The following is a 19778-nucleotide window of genomic DNA, read 5'->3' as shown; positions in this document are numbered from 1 at the left end:
GGACTCTGACTCCCAGGCCAAGGCTGTTTTTACTACTTTGTGTCAAAGCTTTTGGGAGTATGAAAGCTATCTGGAGGCTGGGGAAAAACATCAAGCAAGGCTTTCCCTAGTGATGGCTTCTTTTTTCTCATGCTTACTAAGTCCAACAAAGCTGCAAGCTCCATTTTGGGTCCCCAGGGCCCATGAGAACAATTGAGGCAGACAGTTCACAGCGAGGTTTCATCCTTGTGATTTATCTGAAGCTAAAAGATCAACTCATATCAGGGATTATTGGATGGACACAGAGAAGGGTCTCTTCTCTATAGAATTCTAGGAGACTAACAAAGCGCTCTCACCTGAGATTCAGGGAGGCCTTCTCCACGCCCAAATCCCTTTCATAATTAGGTGTAATTATTCTTGTCCTTTGTCCTCATCTGCACCAGAGTGAGAGTCAGTCTTTAATCTGGGAGCCATTAGAATGGCAGAATAGCAAGGTCACTTGGATTAGCAGCTAATGGATTCTCTACCCTTTGTTCTGCTGATAATGGAATGAGACAATGAAATATTACTCTGAAGCTTGAGGGAGAGAATTTACAGGGCTCAGTCTGGTGTGTTTTGCAAATTAGGTGGCAATACAGAGAGAAACCAGTTGTTATGCTTTCCTGTTCTTGGGCAGCTGCAGTAGCAGCTTCTTTCTTGTGTCATCCTCTTTCAAAGGGGTCTCCCCACCCCATGGTCTCCAAGACCCCAACCCCCCACCTGGCTTACCTTGCAGCAGTGTATAGAAGGCACCTGAGGCAGACAGGTTGGTGGTTATGGTAACATCATCCTTGCTGGATGTCTCTACCCGGACATGCACTGAGCTGTCTGTATCACTTCGGAAACTGCTCACCTGGCCAGTAGGGAAGGTCACATTGGTCAGGCGCCCAAAGCTGTCGTACCTGAAAACCAAGGGGTGGCTCTGAGTAACAGAAATATAATTGGGCCATTGCTGGAACTTGGCATGTTCTACCTTATGCCATGGTTTTGCATGTTCTGCTTTTCTTTCTGGTCAGATACATTTCCACGTCTCCTGCATCTCCTTGGATACCACTCCACCCGCTGATATTCAACTGTAGGCAAACAGCTTACCTCTCTGAATCTTCCTTTCCTAATTCCATAGAGTGGAGATGATAACCCCTGCCCTACCCACCACCCAGGATTCCTGTGAACAAGATGTGGAAGTGCCCTGTCACTATGTCACCCATGAAGGGTGAGATGATGTTGCCCATTTGAGACGGATGACCCAGAGTCTTAGAGCTGGGTAACTCCCAGAGGCGAGCAGTCAAACTGATTGCTTGAATACTGGCTCAACTACCGCACCCCCTCCCCGCCCCCAAGAACTGTAGGTTTCTTCTGAACAGCACTGGAGATAACCCTAACCCTAATCTAGGAAGCTACAGATCCTGGGAAAAGGGGACTTTGAATTCCAACCAGGATTCTGCTGCCACACAAGCAGGCTAGACAGATGGGCTCTAGCAACCCCTTCACATCTAGGTTTCACATCTGGCACCAAGCAGCTATGTATCTGTGGCGCTCAAAACTCACAGCTTCACTCTGGTGTGGTCTTTCTGAAGCATCATAATTGAATCTTAATTCTCTTTCCCATTCTCCTGATGAGGCTAAAAGAAATACCTAGAATTATTCACCACCTACAATATGGCGTTCATTTTGTTCAGGTATGGTGCTAGTCATGCAATGTTCATACATTCTTTCATTTAATCTTCACAACTAGTCTAAAAGGTACATATTAGCTCCTTTTTGGAGGAGGCTCAGAAAAGTGAGGTCACCTGCTCAAGGTCACACAGCTAAGTGTGATAGAGTCGAAATTCAAACTCAGCTCTGTCTGCTTCCAAGCCACCACTTGATTCTCTGTCTTCAGGGAGCATTTCCGTACTGTCTATTTGCAAGTATCCATCACGTGTGCTCTCTTACCTGCTGCAGAGTAATTGGGAGATAGCGGGGAGCGGGCTACTAACATTTCGTAATTACGGGAGGCTGAAGTGTAAAAAGGTAGGTTTTAAAGAGCCTTTTTGCCCTTGCGTGTGAATGGGGGAAAAGTTCTTCGCCCAGATGCCAGTATTCCGACTTCTACTCAGGCTCAAGCTTATAGCGTGGGTTCAGCTGTATACGTCTCCCTCATGTACTCTGGGTCTCCCACTGGACTTTTTTTCCTGCTTGGCTTTTAATACTGGGGTAAAACTGTCCTCTTGGCCCCTGAGGGTTTTAACCATGGTGAAATGAAAGGCCTGAAAGTTCAATTCCATCCTTGCTCTTCTTGTGATGCCTTCAGCTGGGCCTGGCTTCCTGATGGGATGCTGGGGTCCCACAGCTTCTATGGTTTCAGGTGAGACTTGGGAGGTGAGACTAGGCAGGCCTTTGCTGAGCAATTTTCTGTTCAAGGTCAGATTTGAATGCTGCATGGATTCTGCCACCTGCCACCTCTTTCTGTCCCTGTGGCTGGTACTGATCACGGCACACTTCACACCAAATGGTAATAGTCCCTGGTGCGGTCTGCCACAGAGGAGGTGTTGGTGAAGGTCTTTGGAATGAATTGCCTCAGTCCTTGACCTGAGACCGACTCTGGGGGAAGGGCCAAGGGGCTCTGGGAGAGTTGAATCTTTGATGCTGAGGAAGAGGAATGGAAGCCCTTTCCAAGATGGCGAGAAAAGCAGGGGTCTCGACCACATACGTCAGGCCTGAGCTTGGTGGGGCAAGGCTGTGGAGCTGTATCAGTCCTTTAGGTTCTCTTAGAGGCAGTTAAGGGGTTTGGAAACCTGTTTCCTGTCATGATGTCTCATTTTTCTTCCTTTGTACTGAATCAGGTTGTTATAAGGAAAGGTCAGTCTGGCTTAACGGAGGGTGGTGGTGTGACTTGACCTGGACTGGAGGGTGAAAGGTACAGAGTGCCCCTCAGAGCCGGGTGAGGGAGTGACTCTGAGAGACTGCTGCAGGAGGGAGGGCACGTCTTGGGGTAAAGATCTGGAATGTCTGTCTTGAGGCCTCTCTCATCTGGAGAAGCTCACAGTTCTGCTCCCTTAAACTCTGGGAGAGGCTGGTGTCCTTTTTAACCCTTCATGGCTGCTGGAAATTTGAACAGGAAGGAATTTCACAAAAATGTTTACAGTGGCTATCTCTGGGAGGTAGAATTACAGGTGATTTTATTTTATTTTTTTATTTTTTTTTATTTTTTATTTTATTTTATTTTTTTTGCGGTATGCGGGCCTCTCACTGCTGTGGCCTCCCCCGTTGCGGAGCACAGGCTCCGGACGCGCAGGCTCCGGACGCGCAGGCTCAGCGGCCATGGCTCACGGGCCCAGCCGCTCCGCGGCATATGGGATCCTCCCAGACCGGGGCACGAACCCGTATCCCCTGCATCGGCAGGCGGACTCTCAACCACTTGCGCCACCAGGGAGGCCCTACAGGTGATTTTAGTTGCTTATTTATATGCATTTTATATTCCCAAGATTTTTAATAATGAACATGGATTATTTTCATAATCAGAAAAGTGCTGTGACAACCCAAGTAATGCCTCATAAGCATGGCCACCTTGGGGAAGAGGACTTTTAAAATTACTGGCATTTATAGAAGCATCTCATTTATAGGACATCTGCCAATATCAACCTCTAGGCCTTTTCAGTAAAATATTACTAGGGCATCCCAAATTTCTGAGCCCAAAATCAAGACCCTCCAAAACTGGCTCTGCCCTGGTCACCTTAACTGTACCTGTGGTCTGTGAGTAAGCTGAGTGCTGGCAGATCCCAAGTCGTCTTTGACATCAACTGCAAGAGCCATTTCAGTCCAACAGTTTCATGGGATGAGTATGCTGTTCTAGTCTGGTTCTTTGGACAGCTGTGATCCATGTACACACTCTTTATTAATCTAATTTCCTGACCTAACTGGATAAAAAAGATTTTATTGGGCTTCCCTGGTGGCGCAGTGGTTGAGAGTCTGCCTGCCGATGCAGGGGACACAGGTTCGTGCCCCGGTCCGGGAAGATCCCACATGCCGCGGAGCGGCTGGGCCCGTGAGCCATGGCCGCTGAGCCTGCTGCGTCCGCAACGGGAGAGGCCACAACAGTGAGAGGCCCGCGTACCGCAAAAAAAAAAAAAAAAAAAAAAAAAAAGATTTTATTATGCCTTGCAAGATACTTAAAATGGAGTTTTGGAGTCTTACAAATAAGACTTAATAGATTATTAATTAGGGCTCAGATGTCGGCTCGATACTATTTCCATCAAGGCCTTGCTCAAATGCCACCTCATAAAGCCCTCCCTGGTCTCCCCAGCTCTTCTTCTCCCAGTTATACTCTGGCACAGCTCTATCACAGAATGTGTCCCCTGCATTATAAGAGCTGACGTACAACTTGTCTCTTACTTTGGCCTTGGAGTGCCTGAGTCAGGACAGGGTCGTGGAGTCAGACAGCTAGACTGGGGATCTGGATTCCACCACCCTGGAGGTCTGGCCGTTAGTTCATCTCAGCTTCCCCAGCATGGGGACTGGTAGAGAGAAGATGGGCAGGGAATGTTGACTGAACGAATAAACGAATGCATGGTTGGACATGTGAGGCCTCTTTCCTGCTCTGTGGGAGAAGACAGGCTGTCATTCATTCACACGCTACCCCCTGCAGGACCTGACAGAGGCTTGACACACAGTAGGTCCCCGATAAACATCTGCTGAATGCACAAATAGGGAAACAACCACCTTCACTAAACGATACTTTAGCAATCTCCGTAGGCATCTCCCCAGAGTTTTAGGCTCCAAGATAGAAAGAGGCTTTACATAAAGGCAGACAATCGTAATTATTATTGAAGGTGGCCTGTAATACATAATTAAATTGAGCCTGAAGATGATACAATGAAAAGGCCCCATGCTTTCAAGATCTGCTTTTATTTTATATGAGATGGCCCAAAACAGTAATTTCCATTCCTCACATTTTCCATTAGAAGGACTGAATGTCTTAATTAAATGAACATCCAACAGAACAGCCAATTTATAGAATTTTCTTGTCTCTTATTCATTCATTTCAGCACTTCCCTGGAGCTTGAGAAATGCCACTGGATCTCTCTGCCGCCTGATCAATACCTGTGATTATGCCATCAGAATGCTGCTGCTTCTGCCTCTGTGGGGAGGAGCTGGAGCTGCCCATCCTCTGGACCTTGACCTCTGCCCTGTGGCCCTCTTGGTGGGGCCCTTTCTCTTCCTGCTACAGAGCTGCTAAGGGAAAGGATGTTGGTACTCCCTAACAGGGTGTTGGGGACAGGTCTCTGTCTGCACTCTCTAGATTACAAGTGGCTGCCTCAAACCCTGGCCCCATGAGGGAAAACTTCTGGACAATGGCTTAGATACGTCTGTTGCAGCTTTACTTAAATTACTGGCTAATTTTCTTCCTTTCTGTTGAAGAGGAACAGAAGGAACATGTTGGTGTGGGAAGGTCCTTGGAGCCAGGTGGTCTAGGCTTTGAATCCAGGCTCTACACTTGCTAGCAATGCAACACTAGAGGGTGGGCACTCAGTTCTGTTTTTCTGCTAACCATCCAACTCCTACCACAAATGATGCTATTTCAGGTAGGTTATATAACATAACCTGGTGTGCTTCTGTTTTCTCCTCTATAAAACGAGGGTAATAATACCTGTCTCAGAGAGATATTTGAAGATCAAACACAGTAACATATTTAAATGCAAATTCCTTCCAGGGCCTGCAAGGACCCCATGAGACTGCCCTCACTAGACTATCAACTCCCTGAAGGAAGGGAATTTGTTCAGTCACTGGTGTATCCCCAGAATTTAGGAGAGTGCCCGGCATATAGTAGATGCTCAATAATGTGAATGAGTGTTGGTTGAATGATCTGCTCTTTCCTGCCTCTTTCTGATTTCACCTTGAACCCTATTCCTTCCTACTTCCTCTGTTCCATTACATCTGCTTCTGTTCTCCAAACACACTGAGTTCAAACCAGGCTTGGGGTGCTCACACTGACTGTTCCCTTTGCTGGGAATGCTCTTCCCTCCAATCTTAGTAGGGCTAGTTCCTTTAATTACTCATGTTTTAGTTCAAAAGTTATTCCAGCAAGGCCTTCCCTGATCACCCTTTCTGATGGGTCCTCCCATCTTTATCACATTATCTTATTTCACTGTTTTCACTTATCATCTTGTTTATTTGTTTACTTGACTGTTGTCTCTCTTTTCCCACTAGAATAGAAGCTCCATGAGGACAGGGACCTTGTTTGCATTCTTAGTGCCTAAAGCAGGACCCAGCATATAAAAGGTACTCAAAACATAATTCTTGGATGAATGAATGAATAAATGAATAAATGAATAAATAAATAAATAAATAGTAGATATTATTGTTGTTTTTTCAAGACCTGGGATGAGGATAACTAAGAACTCCATCCCTATTTCCTCTCACTTTCCATATGAGGAAAGGAAAATTCATTAATATTCATAGAGTACATTTTAGGTACTGAGCACTGTGCTCACAACCATTTTTGAAAGTGGGCATTATTACCATCATTTCACAATTGGTGAAGCTGAGGCTTCAGAAAGGATAAGTAACTTGAGTAAGATCACACAGCTAACAGAGGAATATAGATTCTGTCAGGTCTGTCTGACCTTAAAGTCCGTGTTCTTTCATCAAGCTTCCCATAAAGATGGTGCCATTTCAAATCAAAGCCTTTCTGTTCAACTATGTTAAAGAAAAAATTGGGTTTGGAAATCTCAAGTTGGGTCAAGAAGACTGACAGTTTTCTCTTCAAGATGCTTTGCTTTGCTACCATTACAGTTGACTTTGCAGTGATGCTGAGCCCCATCTGGGGGTATGATGGAGATGGCCAGGTGATTGGCTCTTACTATTGCCTTTCACTGACTTTTCTTCACTCATTTTCCCAAAGCATCTTTGGAGCATGAGGAAAGAACACACATAAAAGATTCACAGAGTGGCTGTGAACTTGGCTCTCAGAAGAGGACCACTAAAGGGTATCTTCACATACACTGCAAAGCTTTCTTCTTCACACTCAATACTTCACATCTCGAGCCATTTTACTATGCGTGGCTGGTGAGGAAAATGCCACATTGCCTCTCTGATACTAAACTTTTGCCGATCAGGGACTTTTCAGTTGAAAATAAAGATTTGATTTTTACGACTTTCATCTATGACTGTTTCAAACAACACCATCACCAACAAGAGGAAATGTCCACTGTAACCTCTGTGAATAATTAGAGTTCACAGCCCATGCACACCAACAGTTCCCTTGACCCCAGGTCACTACAAGAGATTGGCATCACTAAACCATTTGCAGCTACTCCAACACTGCAGCAGAGCCAGGCTACTCGTTGGCTTCTGCAATACAAATTTGTCCTTCCTGCCCATTTCCCATAGAATTAAGTCCCAACAATGAATTGTAGTCTTCAGGATTTCTAAGATCTGGTCCACCCTATCACTTCAGGTCTTAGCTCTCATTGATGTTATACTTGAGGCCATGCATCTGGTGGTAAGTGCTTAGGATTCAGGTAGATCTGAGATTGAACCCTGGCTCTGCCACTTATGTGTACAATGTCACACAGCCAGTCAATGTCTGTGCTGTTTATTCTCTATTCCCTCCTCAGATCCATTCTCTGCCCTTCTCTGTGCTCAGAGGGGCTGACCCCTGCAGACTGCATCCCTGGGGCCCCTTGATGGCTTGCTTCTGGTTGGGTTCAGTCAATGGCAGGAAATGGCAAGAGACTGGAGGTCAAAAGGAGCCAAGTTTTCCCTACTCTCCATGTCCTTTGGTGCCATATTTCTAACAGTGGGTGCATCCACCCACAATTACAGCTTCTACCAGATGCCTTCTCCTTCATGGTTACAGCTCCCACTGGGCTTTAGTAAGTAACAATATCGTATTCCTTCCCTGCCTTGCCCTTCAGCCCGAGGGTTGGTAATAGTTGTTCACTGTTTTTAGTGCCTGGATGCCTCACTGTCCTTTCTTGGTTCCCTTATCCCTGCCTATACCTCTAATAACACTTCTTCATTGGAAAGATATTTTTGCTGGATATAGAGTTCTAGGTTGACAGATTTCTTTTTTTCTTTCAGCATTTCTGTTTTCTAGTTTGTATGGTTTCTGATGAGAAGTCTGCTGTGATTCTTTTCTTTGCTCCTCTGTAAAAAATGCCTTTTGGGGGGCTGCTTTTAAGATTTTCTCTTCTTCTTTTGTACTCAGCAGTTTGAATATGATATGCATAGATCTATGTGTGTATAGTGTGTGTGTGTGTGTTTATTCTGCTTGGTGTTTTCTGAGATTTTGGGTCTGTGGTTTGATGTCTATCATTACCTACAGATAATTCTCAACCATTATTTCCTCAAATGGTTCTTCTGCCTTGTTCTTTCTCTCTTCTTCTGGAATTCCAATTACATCTATATTAGAGCAGTTGATGTTCCCCAGTTCTTGGTGCCCTTTTCTGTATTTTTTTCATTCTTTTTTTCTCTTTGTGTTTCAGTTTGGATAATTTCTATTGACCTATCTACTTTCCTCAGCTGTGTCAAGTTTACTGATAAACGCATCAAAGGCAGTCTTCACTTCTGTAACTGTGTTTTTCATTTCTAGCATTTCCAATCAATTCTCTCTTTTAGTTTTCATTTCTCTGCTGAAATTATCCACCTGATCTTGCATGTTGTTCACCTTTTCCATTAGCACCTTTAACATAATTTTTGGTTATTTTAAATTCCTGAAAGATAGTTTCAACATCTGTGTCATATCTGACTGTGGTTTTGATGATTACTTTGTCTATTGGGAGTGTATTGCTTTTTCTTGCCTTTTTGTATGTTCAGTTGAAAGTGTGACATCTTGTGTAACACAGTAGACACTGAGGTAATAGAGTTGGGGTATGAGTATGAGTTTCCTTCTGCTCAAACTTTAGTGAGAGAGTTTAAGTTAATTTAGTTAGGATTTGGGCTGGCTTTGAAATTTGTTCCTTCTATGCTTAAGCTTAGTGCATCACAGGCTTTACATTCCTCCAGCAATACCTTGTGTTTAGGATGTGAAACTGGTTTGCCAGAGGGTTTTCTTTCAGTGTGTCTATTCTATTCTCAGTTTTAGGTCCCCTATTTGTGCGGGGCCTTAGAAAGGTCTCTTTTTAGGCTCTTGTATCTCTTTCCCAGTAGTAGTCTGCTTTTCATTGTTATGTTTAGCTTTTTAGCTAGTGGTGGTGGTTGGTGAGCTTGAGAGAATTCTCTTTTGTTCTGATTAAGCCTCAATCTTATATTTACATGTGTCCCTGAGTCTCAGGAGTGTGGCCTCTTCAGTGCTCCTGCCCCTTTCAGGCTGTCAGTCTGGGCCCATTACGTATTCCTGCTCCTCTTCCAGCAGTAGTTAGAAATTTTTTTTCTTCCTTCATTCAGCTGCAATGGTTTTCCACCAGTACCTAAGCAGAATAGTGTTTGTTGCCCTCCTCTCCACAGATTAAGCCTTTTATTCCATGTAGGAGATCAGGTGAGAGGGATCTGGGTGGAGCAGGCAGAAATTTGTGCCCCTCCCTCAGCAGTTGCTGTACCCCTCCCCCAGGTCTACCACAAGGGATATTTTCTTACATCTTTCCCTAGTCTTTTCTGTGAGTACCGAGTGGGGTTTGTGGAGAAAAGTTCTAGAGGATGTGGACTCTCCCAATTTCTGCAGTCTCCAAGGGCTTCATACTCTCTTGCCAGTACACACTGAGCCTTTATAGATTCACCAAGCTGAACTTTTCCTCCCAGGGACTGGTTGCAGCTACCAGGTAAGCTAATGCTCACATCTTGTCTGTGATGTGACACTCTGTCTCTCCTTGGATTTGGCCACGTGGTTGCCCTGTGACTTCAGAGAAGGAGTTAACTCATGAATTTGCCATTTGTTTGGCCTATTTTCATTGTAAGGTTGGGAACCATGCTCTTTCTAGCTCTTACACCCTCAAGCAGAAACTGGAAGCCAAGTCTCTTCATTGGAACCATTTGAACTGAATTCAATTTCCCGCTGGGAGCACGGATAGTGCTGGAGCTGCGATGTAAGCCTAGTATTTTTCTCACTACAGCATATTTTTTTCTTCTCTTTATTATCCCCCTTCTCTCCTGAATGTAAATTTCATTCATAAAATCGTTATTGAGCACCTACTAGGTGGCAAGCCCCAACCTTGTACAGAGATACATTAGTTAGGGTCTCAGAGTAGTTAGCTCGAGCATAAGGATGACAGGGGCTGTCACAGGGCACCACGGGATGCCAGAGCCACTCCCCCCTACGAAACTTACTCATGCCTAACCAGCAAGACAATTTTGGAACCCGCCTCAGCTCATCAGGCCATTTTCTTAGTCACCAAATGCCATCTGCCCAGGAGCCCAAGCCTGAAATTAATGATGCCACACGCTGGAGATGAAGAAGGCATTCCAGACCTCTTTGAGTTTCCTACCAGCAGACCTGTGGGCTGAGGGAAGAAAAGTAACCTTGATTCCCCAGAATTATAAACTCTTAAGTCAAGTTGTTCTTAAGTATGTGGTGTTTATGTTAGATGTATTAATCTGTTGAGAGGATCGATAAAGACAACTTGAAACTTGTTTCAGTAATAGCCCATGTAACAGGCAAGCCTGGGATGATTTTTAAAAAAAGAATATTAGAGCATTTGGGTTTGGAATCCATTAAGCTGCCTCATGGAGCTAAAAGTGGGAAATTCACTGGAGCAATGTGCACTGGCAAAATCTGTCCAAATCTGTTCTGAGAATTACCATAATGATAATGATATCAGACCGTTACTTCTTGGGAGCATCATAGGTTTGCAAAGTATTTTCACTTTCAGTATTTATTTAGTTTTTTGATCCCCATAATGGCCCTGAAATGGAGTAGATCAGGTGTTATTTCTGTCTGGTTGAGACTTAGGTTTGGAAGCCAGTCTGCCCCTGAATCACATGGCAAACATCCAGTGAAAATAGGTATCTGGTATCCTTGCTATGTTCACAACCTGATCTGAATCATTTTTCCTTCACCCACTCTGCCTGTTTTTTTCCAGCCCATTTTTGATATTCTCAAGGACCTAACCCCTTTCCTAGTTCATACCTTGATCCCTCAGACTTGACACTTGATTCTGCTCTTCTGGTCTGCCCTCTAATTCCTACCTACTTCAATTACAACTTTTGTCTGCTCCTTTGATTAGGTGACTCACAGCTGCTCCGAGGCCTTGGGTACCTTCCATGCCCAAACATCATCTCTGCACTTACTTGTACTGCCACTAATATTGCTTGAAATACTAATATTAATACTGCTTGAAATAATAATAACAACAGCAACAGCTATCATTTGAGTACTTATGATGAGTCAGACACTGAGTTTTCCATGTTTTATCTCATTGAAAATTTGAACCTTAGACTAGCCCTATGAAAAAGGTACTATTGTAATCCCTACCATATAGTTAAGTTGCAGAGAATTTAGGTGAACCCAGTTAGTGTAATTAAAAGAACGTGGACTTGTGTTTTGGCTCTGCTATGCGCTCACTGTGTGATTTTAGACTAGTTACCTAATCTCTCTGTGCCTCAGTTTGTTCATCTGTAAAAAATGGAATTGATAATTCCTACCAACTGAGGTTGCTGTGAAGATTAAATGGGAAAGAGCCTGGCACACAGTAGGATCTCAAAAAAAAGTGACTTTCACTTTTTTCTTTTAGGGCTTTTATCTTCTACTCCTGAGTACAGCTATTAAGTGGATACTTTGGAATTCTTCATAAAACATCAAATATGGCTGTATATTTCATCAAGGAAGACAGGGAGGGAGGAACAGGATGCTTTCTGGTAGAGGTATAGGAAATGGTTTTCAGTTTCAGGGCTGGTTGAGAGTAATGGCTGCAGTGATGTGTAAGCATTCAGTTTGGGACTTGAGGGCGTGACCTTGGGAACTAATTGAGTGTACCGACTTGCTCAGACAAAGAAACCCCCTGTATTGGCTAAATAACAAATAAGAGATCTCCATTGGGCAATGGGGGGAAAATTGAATTATTTAACGTATTTCCATTTCAATTAGTTAATCAAGATAATTGCTGTTTTCCTGGATCTTTGTCTTTTCTGTGTAATTTACAAGGCCCTTGTTTGGAGAAAGGAATTTAGCCAGTGAACTCTGTATAAACTGCTGTGACTTTTTTTGTGTGTGCAAATTATATTTAAAAATCTATTACAGTTCCCTTTGCTTTGGATTCTAGGACTGTGAGAAACTGATGCTTGATCAAGCTTGAGAAGAACTTACAGTTCAAGCATCCGGGTTCATTTGGGATTAACAAACTCAGCCAAGGGGCAGCAGGGCAGAGCTGAAAGCACACGAGCTCTGGTGTCAGACAGACTTGGGTTGTGATCCCTGTTCTGCTGCGTTCTCACTACAGAACAGAGAACAAATGAGCCTCTCTGAGCCTCAGTTTCTGTTTCTGTAAAACAGATACTGTCACCCATCTTCCAGAGCCGTTGTGAGGACTGAATGCAATAATGCAGTTCCTAGCCCATCAGTGACGGGCAGCAAGGCTAGTTCCTTCCCCATCTTCCACGTACTTATCTAAGGGTCGCCTATTTGCCAGTCTCAGTTGTGTGGAACATGGCTAAGACGCCAAAAAAATCCAAGTAGAACAGATGTTACAAAGTCCATTCATTAAAATACCTCATAGAGGAACACCTTGGATATATATATTTAATTTTGGCGAGGATTATAATAAGCTGAATGTCTGGTTCTCTGACTACACCAGTTAAGAAGCCCTACCCTGGATGAAGAGAAGGGAAGTGAGCTGCTGAAGTCGATCCCACGACTGAAACCAACAATGACACGATAGCGCCACACTGAGGGAGGAGGTGGTAAAACTACGGATTAGGCACAGGAGCTAATGAAAGAACAGTTTTAGAATCACTTCGGGCAGGGATGAAGGGTTCTATAGCTTCATTTCTTCACTTCCTGGAAACTATCTTCAAATAGCAGCATCCAATGCATTGTTGTTGTTTCTTATTAATGACCCTGACTCATAAAAGAAAGATTTCATTATGTCTGTATAATGTGTTTGAGAAGGGAGGCATGTAATGCACTTCATAAACTCCATCCAAAATGGTAAAAGTGAAAGAAAATCTTTTGAAACTTAAAGATGTGGGTTTTGATTATGTGGACAATTCTTGCACATGGAACTGTTCTTTCTCCCATTGCCAAATTTCTGGACAGTGGTCATATGAAGATGCTAACACTTAACCAAGTACTGATAGTTTTTTTTTTTTTTTTTTTTTTTTGCGGTACGCGGGCCTCCCACTGTTGTGGCCTCTCCCGTTGTGGAGCACAGGCTCCGGACATGCAGGCTCAGCGGCCATGGCTCACGGGCCCAGCCGCTCCGCGGCATGTGGGATCCTCCCGGACTGGGGCACGAACCCGTGTCCCCTGCATCAGCAGGTGGACTCTCAACCACTGCGCCACCAGGGAAGCCCCCAAGTACTGATACTTTTCATCTACATCACCTCCCTGTAGTATGTTGGGCAGCTACCCTCTGTTTCCATTTTACAGAGGTGGAAACTGAGGCCTAGAGAGATTAAGATCATCGTGAAGCTGGATTCAAGCCCAACTCCTCTGACTCCAAAAAGCTCACGCCTTTTCCACTACACCATGTTCCTTCCTAGGAGTAATCATCTGGGTTATTAACATGCAGAACAGATAATAGGTCATGGTTTGCATCCCAAGTGAATTAAAAGAAAAAACATCCACAAATCAACACTTCATCAGTTCACCTCTAATCCTACAATGCATCCATGAAACAAAACCATCAAACAGCCTGGTCTGGGTACTTACTCGTAAAATGTTGTCCATCCATTTTCATTGCTTTTGGTTGCCAGAAGGCCAGAGTTGCCGTGGTACGTCATCATGGCCAACTCGTGTCCTTGTGTGGTCACGCTCTTGAGTGCACTGTTGGTGCCCATGGTCACCCAGTACACCTGGCCATCTGGGACCACCAGCCAGAGGGGCATCCCTGTAGAGTCTCTGCGGACGTTTACCATGTTGCCATTGCTGTCTGTGATGAGAGTGATGTCGCCATCCCCAGTGTAGGTAAAGTTGTACAGGTAATCTCCTGTGGGTAGGCTCTGGGTGTACAGATGCTTGCCACTGGTATCAAACAGGTAGAGCTCCTGGTCGACTGGGGAGGACAGCTCATACATGTTCTGGGTGTTGAGGAAAGGCTTGTTCTTCCTGATAAACCGGATTCGGATATTCCCAAGGTCAGCCACGTAGAGCTCCCCGTCAGCACACACAGCCAAGGAGGATGGGGTGTTCAGCTTTGCATCCTTGGCATAGCCATCGTCTCCAGAGAAACAATCACAGTTGGCATCATTTTTACAGTCACAGCCACTGGGGGCCCCGGCAACCAGTGAGATCTCTCCGCTAGTGGTGACCTGCCTGATGCGGTTGATCTTCTTCTCGTCTGTCTCGGCGATATACAGGACCCCATTGTGAGAGACAGCCAAGGCAGTGGCCGACTCCAGGGTTGCGTGGATGGCCACCTTGCTCAGCAGGAAGTGGTCGAGGCCGGGCACCTGGCAGTGCATGGGCCTCCCGGCGACAATGCGAACCTGGTGGTTTTCAGAGATCTGCAGGACTACGTTGTTGTCCAGGACATAGAGGGAGTTGTCCATCGGGTTGGTGGCTAAGTCTGTAGGCCACTCCAGGCGAACCTGACCATGGAGAGATGGACACTCAAATGCCTGGCGAGGTGCCCACCACTGGTCATCCCACACCCCTTAGAGCCCATAACAGTGTCCCAAGTGCCAGCACATGGCAGCCTTGCCTGATCCTCACAGCAGCCTGTCATCAACCATGGATATCAGCCCCTGATCAGACAGAAAGCATGCAAGAGCCCTCACTGAGACATCTGATGGTCTACATTAGACTGACAAAAACACGAAGGGATAACAAATAAACGAAAAAAGCAGGCGAGGGGAGAGACTTTGGAGTCAGACAGGCCTGGGTTCAGATCCTAGTCCCCCTACTTGTGACCTTGGGCAAGTTACTTTACCTCACTGAGCCTCAATATTCACATCTGTAAAACAGGAATGACAATAGTGCAGAGAGCCTGACCCTCCATAAGGCAGCTAATGGCAGCTAATGTTGCAGAGTTGGGAGGGGAAGGCAGATGGAGTCTGGACGCTGAAGTAGGAGTTAGAAAGATGCTTCATGAATTGTTGCTACATGCATGAAGGATGATTTCTCAATTCTTTGATTTCATGGATTAATACATGGCTAGGTGCTGGGGGTGTAAAGAGAAAGTAACACTGGCTCTTGTCTGACATAGTTCCAGACCTGTGATTCTCAAACCTGGCCATACATTCAGATTACCTGTGGTGATTTAAGAAAGTATTGGTGCTCAAATTCCACCTCTGATCAATTAAATCAGATCCCTGGGTGTGGGGCTCAGGCAGAGGCATGAACGCTTCCTGGCTGATTCCAATGTGGGGTTGGAAATCGTAACTGGATCTTTCTCCTTCAGGGGTGATCACTGGACTGGCAGTGTGGGCATCCCCGGGGAGTTGTTCAGAAAAGCAGAATGACAAGCCTCGCCTGAAACCGACTGAATCCGAATCTGCATTTCAACAAAATCCCGGGGAGGCTCCTGTACACACTGAAGCTGGTGAAACCTTGCTCTCGATAATGGTTTCTAGCACCTCAGAGAACAGGTCCACCTGGGAGAGATTGACATCGGCTACGGGAGTGAGGGGTTCAGAGGTCCTAGGCCCCATGTCTGAGCCTCCTCTGAGCCGGGTCAGGAAGCTGGCAGGGACCACAGGTGGGCAGGCAGGGGATCGCAGCCGGCAGGTCTGAGGCGAGGATGCTTTGTTTCTTGCCTCGGTGGCCTTGGAGGCTGGGACGTTGGGTACATCCCCCTGGTAGGTGCTGGCACTAAGGGAAGCCCTTTGCCAACTGTGTTCCCCAGGGGACCCGGCCATAGTGCACACGGGCTGCCAGCTGCTCCCTCCGGCTGACTTTTCTACCCCACCCCTGGGGGCTCATTGCCTTAGGTTCCTGAGCCCACTGCTAGTCCTTGACGTTCAGTCCAATTTGAATGGGCTTATTTAAGCAAGTATATACCTTTGGATAAGCAATTTCTCTCCCAGAAATTCACGCTTGTACACCCCTGTCTACAGAGGTGCTCATCACCGCCATTTTTTTTTTTTTTTTTTTTTTTTTTGCGGTACGCGGGCCTCTCACTGTTGTGGCCTCCCCCGTTGCGGAGCACAGGCTCTGGACGCGCAGGCTCAGCGGCCATGGCTCACGGGCCCAGCCGCTCCGCGGCATGTGGGATCTTCCCGGACTGGGGCACGAACCCGTGTCCCCTGCATCGGCAGGCGGACTCTCAACCACTGCGCCACCAGGGAAGCCCACACAGTCATTTTTAATAATGGTAAAAAACTGGAACCAACCCAGATGCCCAATGACAGAGAACTGGCCAAATAAATTATAGTACATTTAGTTCATCCGTAAGTTAGAATACTCTGTGTAGCAGTTCAAAGTGATGTTATAGATGAATATTTAATGACATGGGAAGATGTTTGCTATGTATTAAGTGGAAAGAACAGTCTGCAGAACCGTAAGCACAGTGTGATTCCAACTGGGGAAAAAAATACAATAAATTAGATAAATTATGGATAGAAGGGAGATTAAAAGCTTGAGGGCTATACACCAAAATGTTAACTGTTATCTGGATGAGAGGTAGTTTTAACTTTCTTCTGTGTCCTTTTAAATGTTTTGTATTTTCTGCAATGTGCATGTGGTAGTTTACTAATGTAAAAGAAGCCCCAGGAGATAATATACATATGAGGTGTGGCCACCGACATCTATCTGCCCCTTCAGCTCAGGGCCATTCTCAGAATGGCGTAGGCCCCGGCCCAAGGCCGTTGTTCCAAGAGTCTGCTTGCTCCCTCACTCCAGCCTGGGTCCCTCTGCTCCCCAGGGCGGGGGCCCCGAGACAGCCAGCGGCCGTCCCGAAGCAGCAGCCAGGCTGCCTCCCTCGCCCTTCCCAGCGGTCTCTGGAGCACAGCATCTCCAGTGCCTTCAGCAGCATCAAGAACGCAGTTCACCTGAAAGTGACAGGGGAATTTTCAGCTTCCTAAAGCCCATTTCTTGTCAACACTGGCTGCTAAATCTTTTATGCCCTCTGGTCCTGTGGCACCTTGGGGACATACTTGCTGAGACCTCTCTGCCTGTCATTATGGTTAAAAGACACTGCGCCCTGATGGGTGGGTGGGTGGGGGGAGGAGGTGCCAGGGGAGGGAGAGGGAAAGGAAGGCGGGGAGGAGGGAAGAGCGAGCCTTTCCTGCTCTCTCCTGCACACCCATGTGCACACAGGCACCTGGGAAAGAAGGCGCAGTGCCCTTGGAGTCACAGTGCCTGCATGATGATTCTGGGCCAAGTACCTACGATTCTTTGATTTTACCTCCCTGTTAGCGATGATCCTGTGGAGGCTTCATTTCCTGTCACCAGAATGGAGGGATGAGAGTTTGCAATTTCTGAGGTCCCTCCAGCTCCCACATTCTATCGTCCTGAGACGGAATGGAGCGCCCTCGCCCCATCCTCCAGAGCATTCTGTACCTTTATTAAAGCCCTCTGAGCTGACTACCTTGTTGCAGAGTTATTTGCAAAACTGGATTGTCAAATGGATGAACGAATGACTGACTGGTGAATGGCATAGAGAGAGCGAGGGATTTGGGGTCAGGACAGCGCCCTTCCTAGCTCAGTCCGCCAAGGTCCACAGGTGGGATCTTCCTCACGTTACATAAACACTCTGAATTTCTTTCCCCATATGTAGAAGGTGGTAATAAATATTATGTAAGAGTAGTTGTGAGGATCAAACGAGACAACTCACAAGGAAATTCTTGGTAAATTATAAAGAGAATGAATATTTACAGCCTATTATTAGCTGCCAGACACTGTGCTAGGCTCTTATGAAATATTTATTACCACCTTCTACATATGGGGAAAGAAGTTCAAAGTGTTTTACATGATGTCATAAAAAAATTTCATTTCCATATCCCTGAGGGAACCTAGCACAGGGCTCTGCATTTATAACCACATTTTCTTTCACCAAGCTTCAGTTTCCTCATCTATAAAATGGGGTATGTAATACCTACCTTGACAGATTATGGTGACAGCTAAACAAGAAAAGTGAAGTCGTAACCTTTCTGTAACCCCATTTCTAACAGTGCCTGGCACATACTAACTTCTCAGGAAGTCATTTTGGACTCTAAGGACAGAGTTATACTCTGTGTCTGTGGTGGCCACAGGCTGCAGAGTTGAGCACTAATCCCCTGTTTTGAACAGGTTGCAGCATCTTCTGTTCCTTCTCTACTCTCTGCCTCCCTCTAGTTTCTCCTCCGGCCTGGTCTTTGTCTTCACCCAGAGAGTTCCTTGGTTTTCCCCTTTGCACTCTTGCGTGAGCTGTGCTCTTATCTCTCTGCCTTACCTCCCTGCTCCACAGGGCACAGTAAAGCAGCTGCGTGTTTGTGACAGAGGAAGCTCTGAGAATGAAAGACAGGCCCCCTTCCCGTACATGTGTGTAAGAGTTTATGCCTGTGTGGGAGAGTTTGGTAAAAAGAATCCCATGCTTAGATTCAGAGGAGGGTGTTGAGGACCAGGGCCATAGAGATTTCAGTCCAGGATTTCTGAAATTAAGTGTGGGTTTTTCCCCCCTCCACTCTATGCCCGTTGTCTTGCAAGCCTTTGATTGGGCTGCTTGGCAGTACCTCTAGCTCAAGTTAAACAATTTTCCAATGTGTAGATTGAAAATTTTCAGCACCCTCTGCTGGCTGGTGGAGAGCCCATTTTGAGAACTGAAAATACTTGGATGCACATCTTCAGGCCGTGGCAGCTTCCTGATGGGTAAATCATGCTTGCTTACAGACTGGAGAGGGAAACTCTCAAGCCAGCAAGGGGAAGCCTGCCATACTGGAAAGACAGGTGGCAGAGAACGGATTCCACACTGGAGCATAATGATTATATTAGCTGGTGCACACCAGCATCTGACAGGGAAGGGACACGGCTGCTGGGCCGCGGGCAGCAGCCCTGAGTTCTGGGGAAGGGGTTCTGCGACACACATCAGTAGTGGGGACAGGCATGACCAGAGAGTCCTCCCAGCCGCTGCCCGCTGAGTAGAGGGAGCAGGTCTGAGGTCAGCGGCAAAGGGCCCGTGTGCAGGCTCCCCTAGAAGCGAGGGGGTTTAAAAAGCTAAGTGTGCCCACTGCTGACACCAACTCAGAATCTAATGTGATTCGAGCCTCCTTATTTCCTTGGTTTTGCTAATGTTGGCAAGATGGATGTTCACTGATTCGGCACCAGCCAGGTCCTGCTAAAGGATCCAGCAATAAGGGACACATCCCTTGTCAAGTCACTGCAGGACAAACCAGGGACATGCTGAACAGCCAGAACCTTGTGTCTTTCTTGGGTCTACACCGGGATCCTAGCACCCACCTGCTAAGGTCCAAACTCTGGTATGGTAAGGTAAGTCCTTCCCTAACTGGCCCCAAAGCATGCCTCCAGTTGCAACTCCTGGTACTTCCTTCCAAGAGCCCTATGCTCAGTGTCCAATTTTCCAATGTTCCTTGAACGTTCCAGGCCCATTAACATCTTTGTACCTTTGCACATGCTGTTTCCTTGTGTGAAATGTCTCCTTTCTTCCAACAAACTCCTATTCAACCTTCAAAACCTGGCACAAATGTCACCTCCTTTGTGAAAGCAGGACTAGAATTTCTGTTTATCGGTCACCTCCAGAGTGCCAAGCAGT

At 46.1% G+C, this 19778-nt stretch overlaps 1 protein-coding gene across 1 annotated transcript in view; it reads right to left on the bottom strand.

Moving 5' to 3' along the window:
• Positions 1-19778, bottom strand: part of TENM4 (teneurin transmembrane protein 4) — a 392087-nt gene that overhangs the window by 25620 nt on the left and 346689 nt on the right. The window contains exons 24-25 of the mRNA XM_060102952.1: positions 13802-14679; positions 748-920 (exon numbers count right to left, since the gene is read on the bottom strand). Of these exons, the coding sequence (XP_059958935.1) occupies positions 748-920; positions 13802-14679 (1051 nt within the window). The remainder of the gene's footprint in view (positions 1-747; positions 921-13801; positions 14680-19778) is intronic.

Source organism: Mesoplodon densirostris, chromosome 7, assembly GCF_025265405.1.
Source record: "Mesoplodon densirostris isolate mMesDen1 chromosome 7, mMesDen1 primary haplotype, whole genome shotgun sequence".
Classification (NCBI taxonomy): Eukaryota; Metazoa; Chordata; class Mammalia; order Artiodactyla; family Ziphiidae; genus Mesoplodon; species Mesoplodon densirostris.
This window is presented reverse-complemented; position numbering and strand designations above follow the sequence as displayed.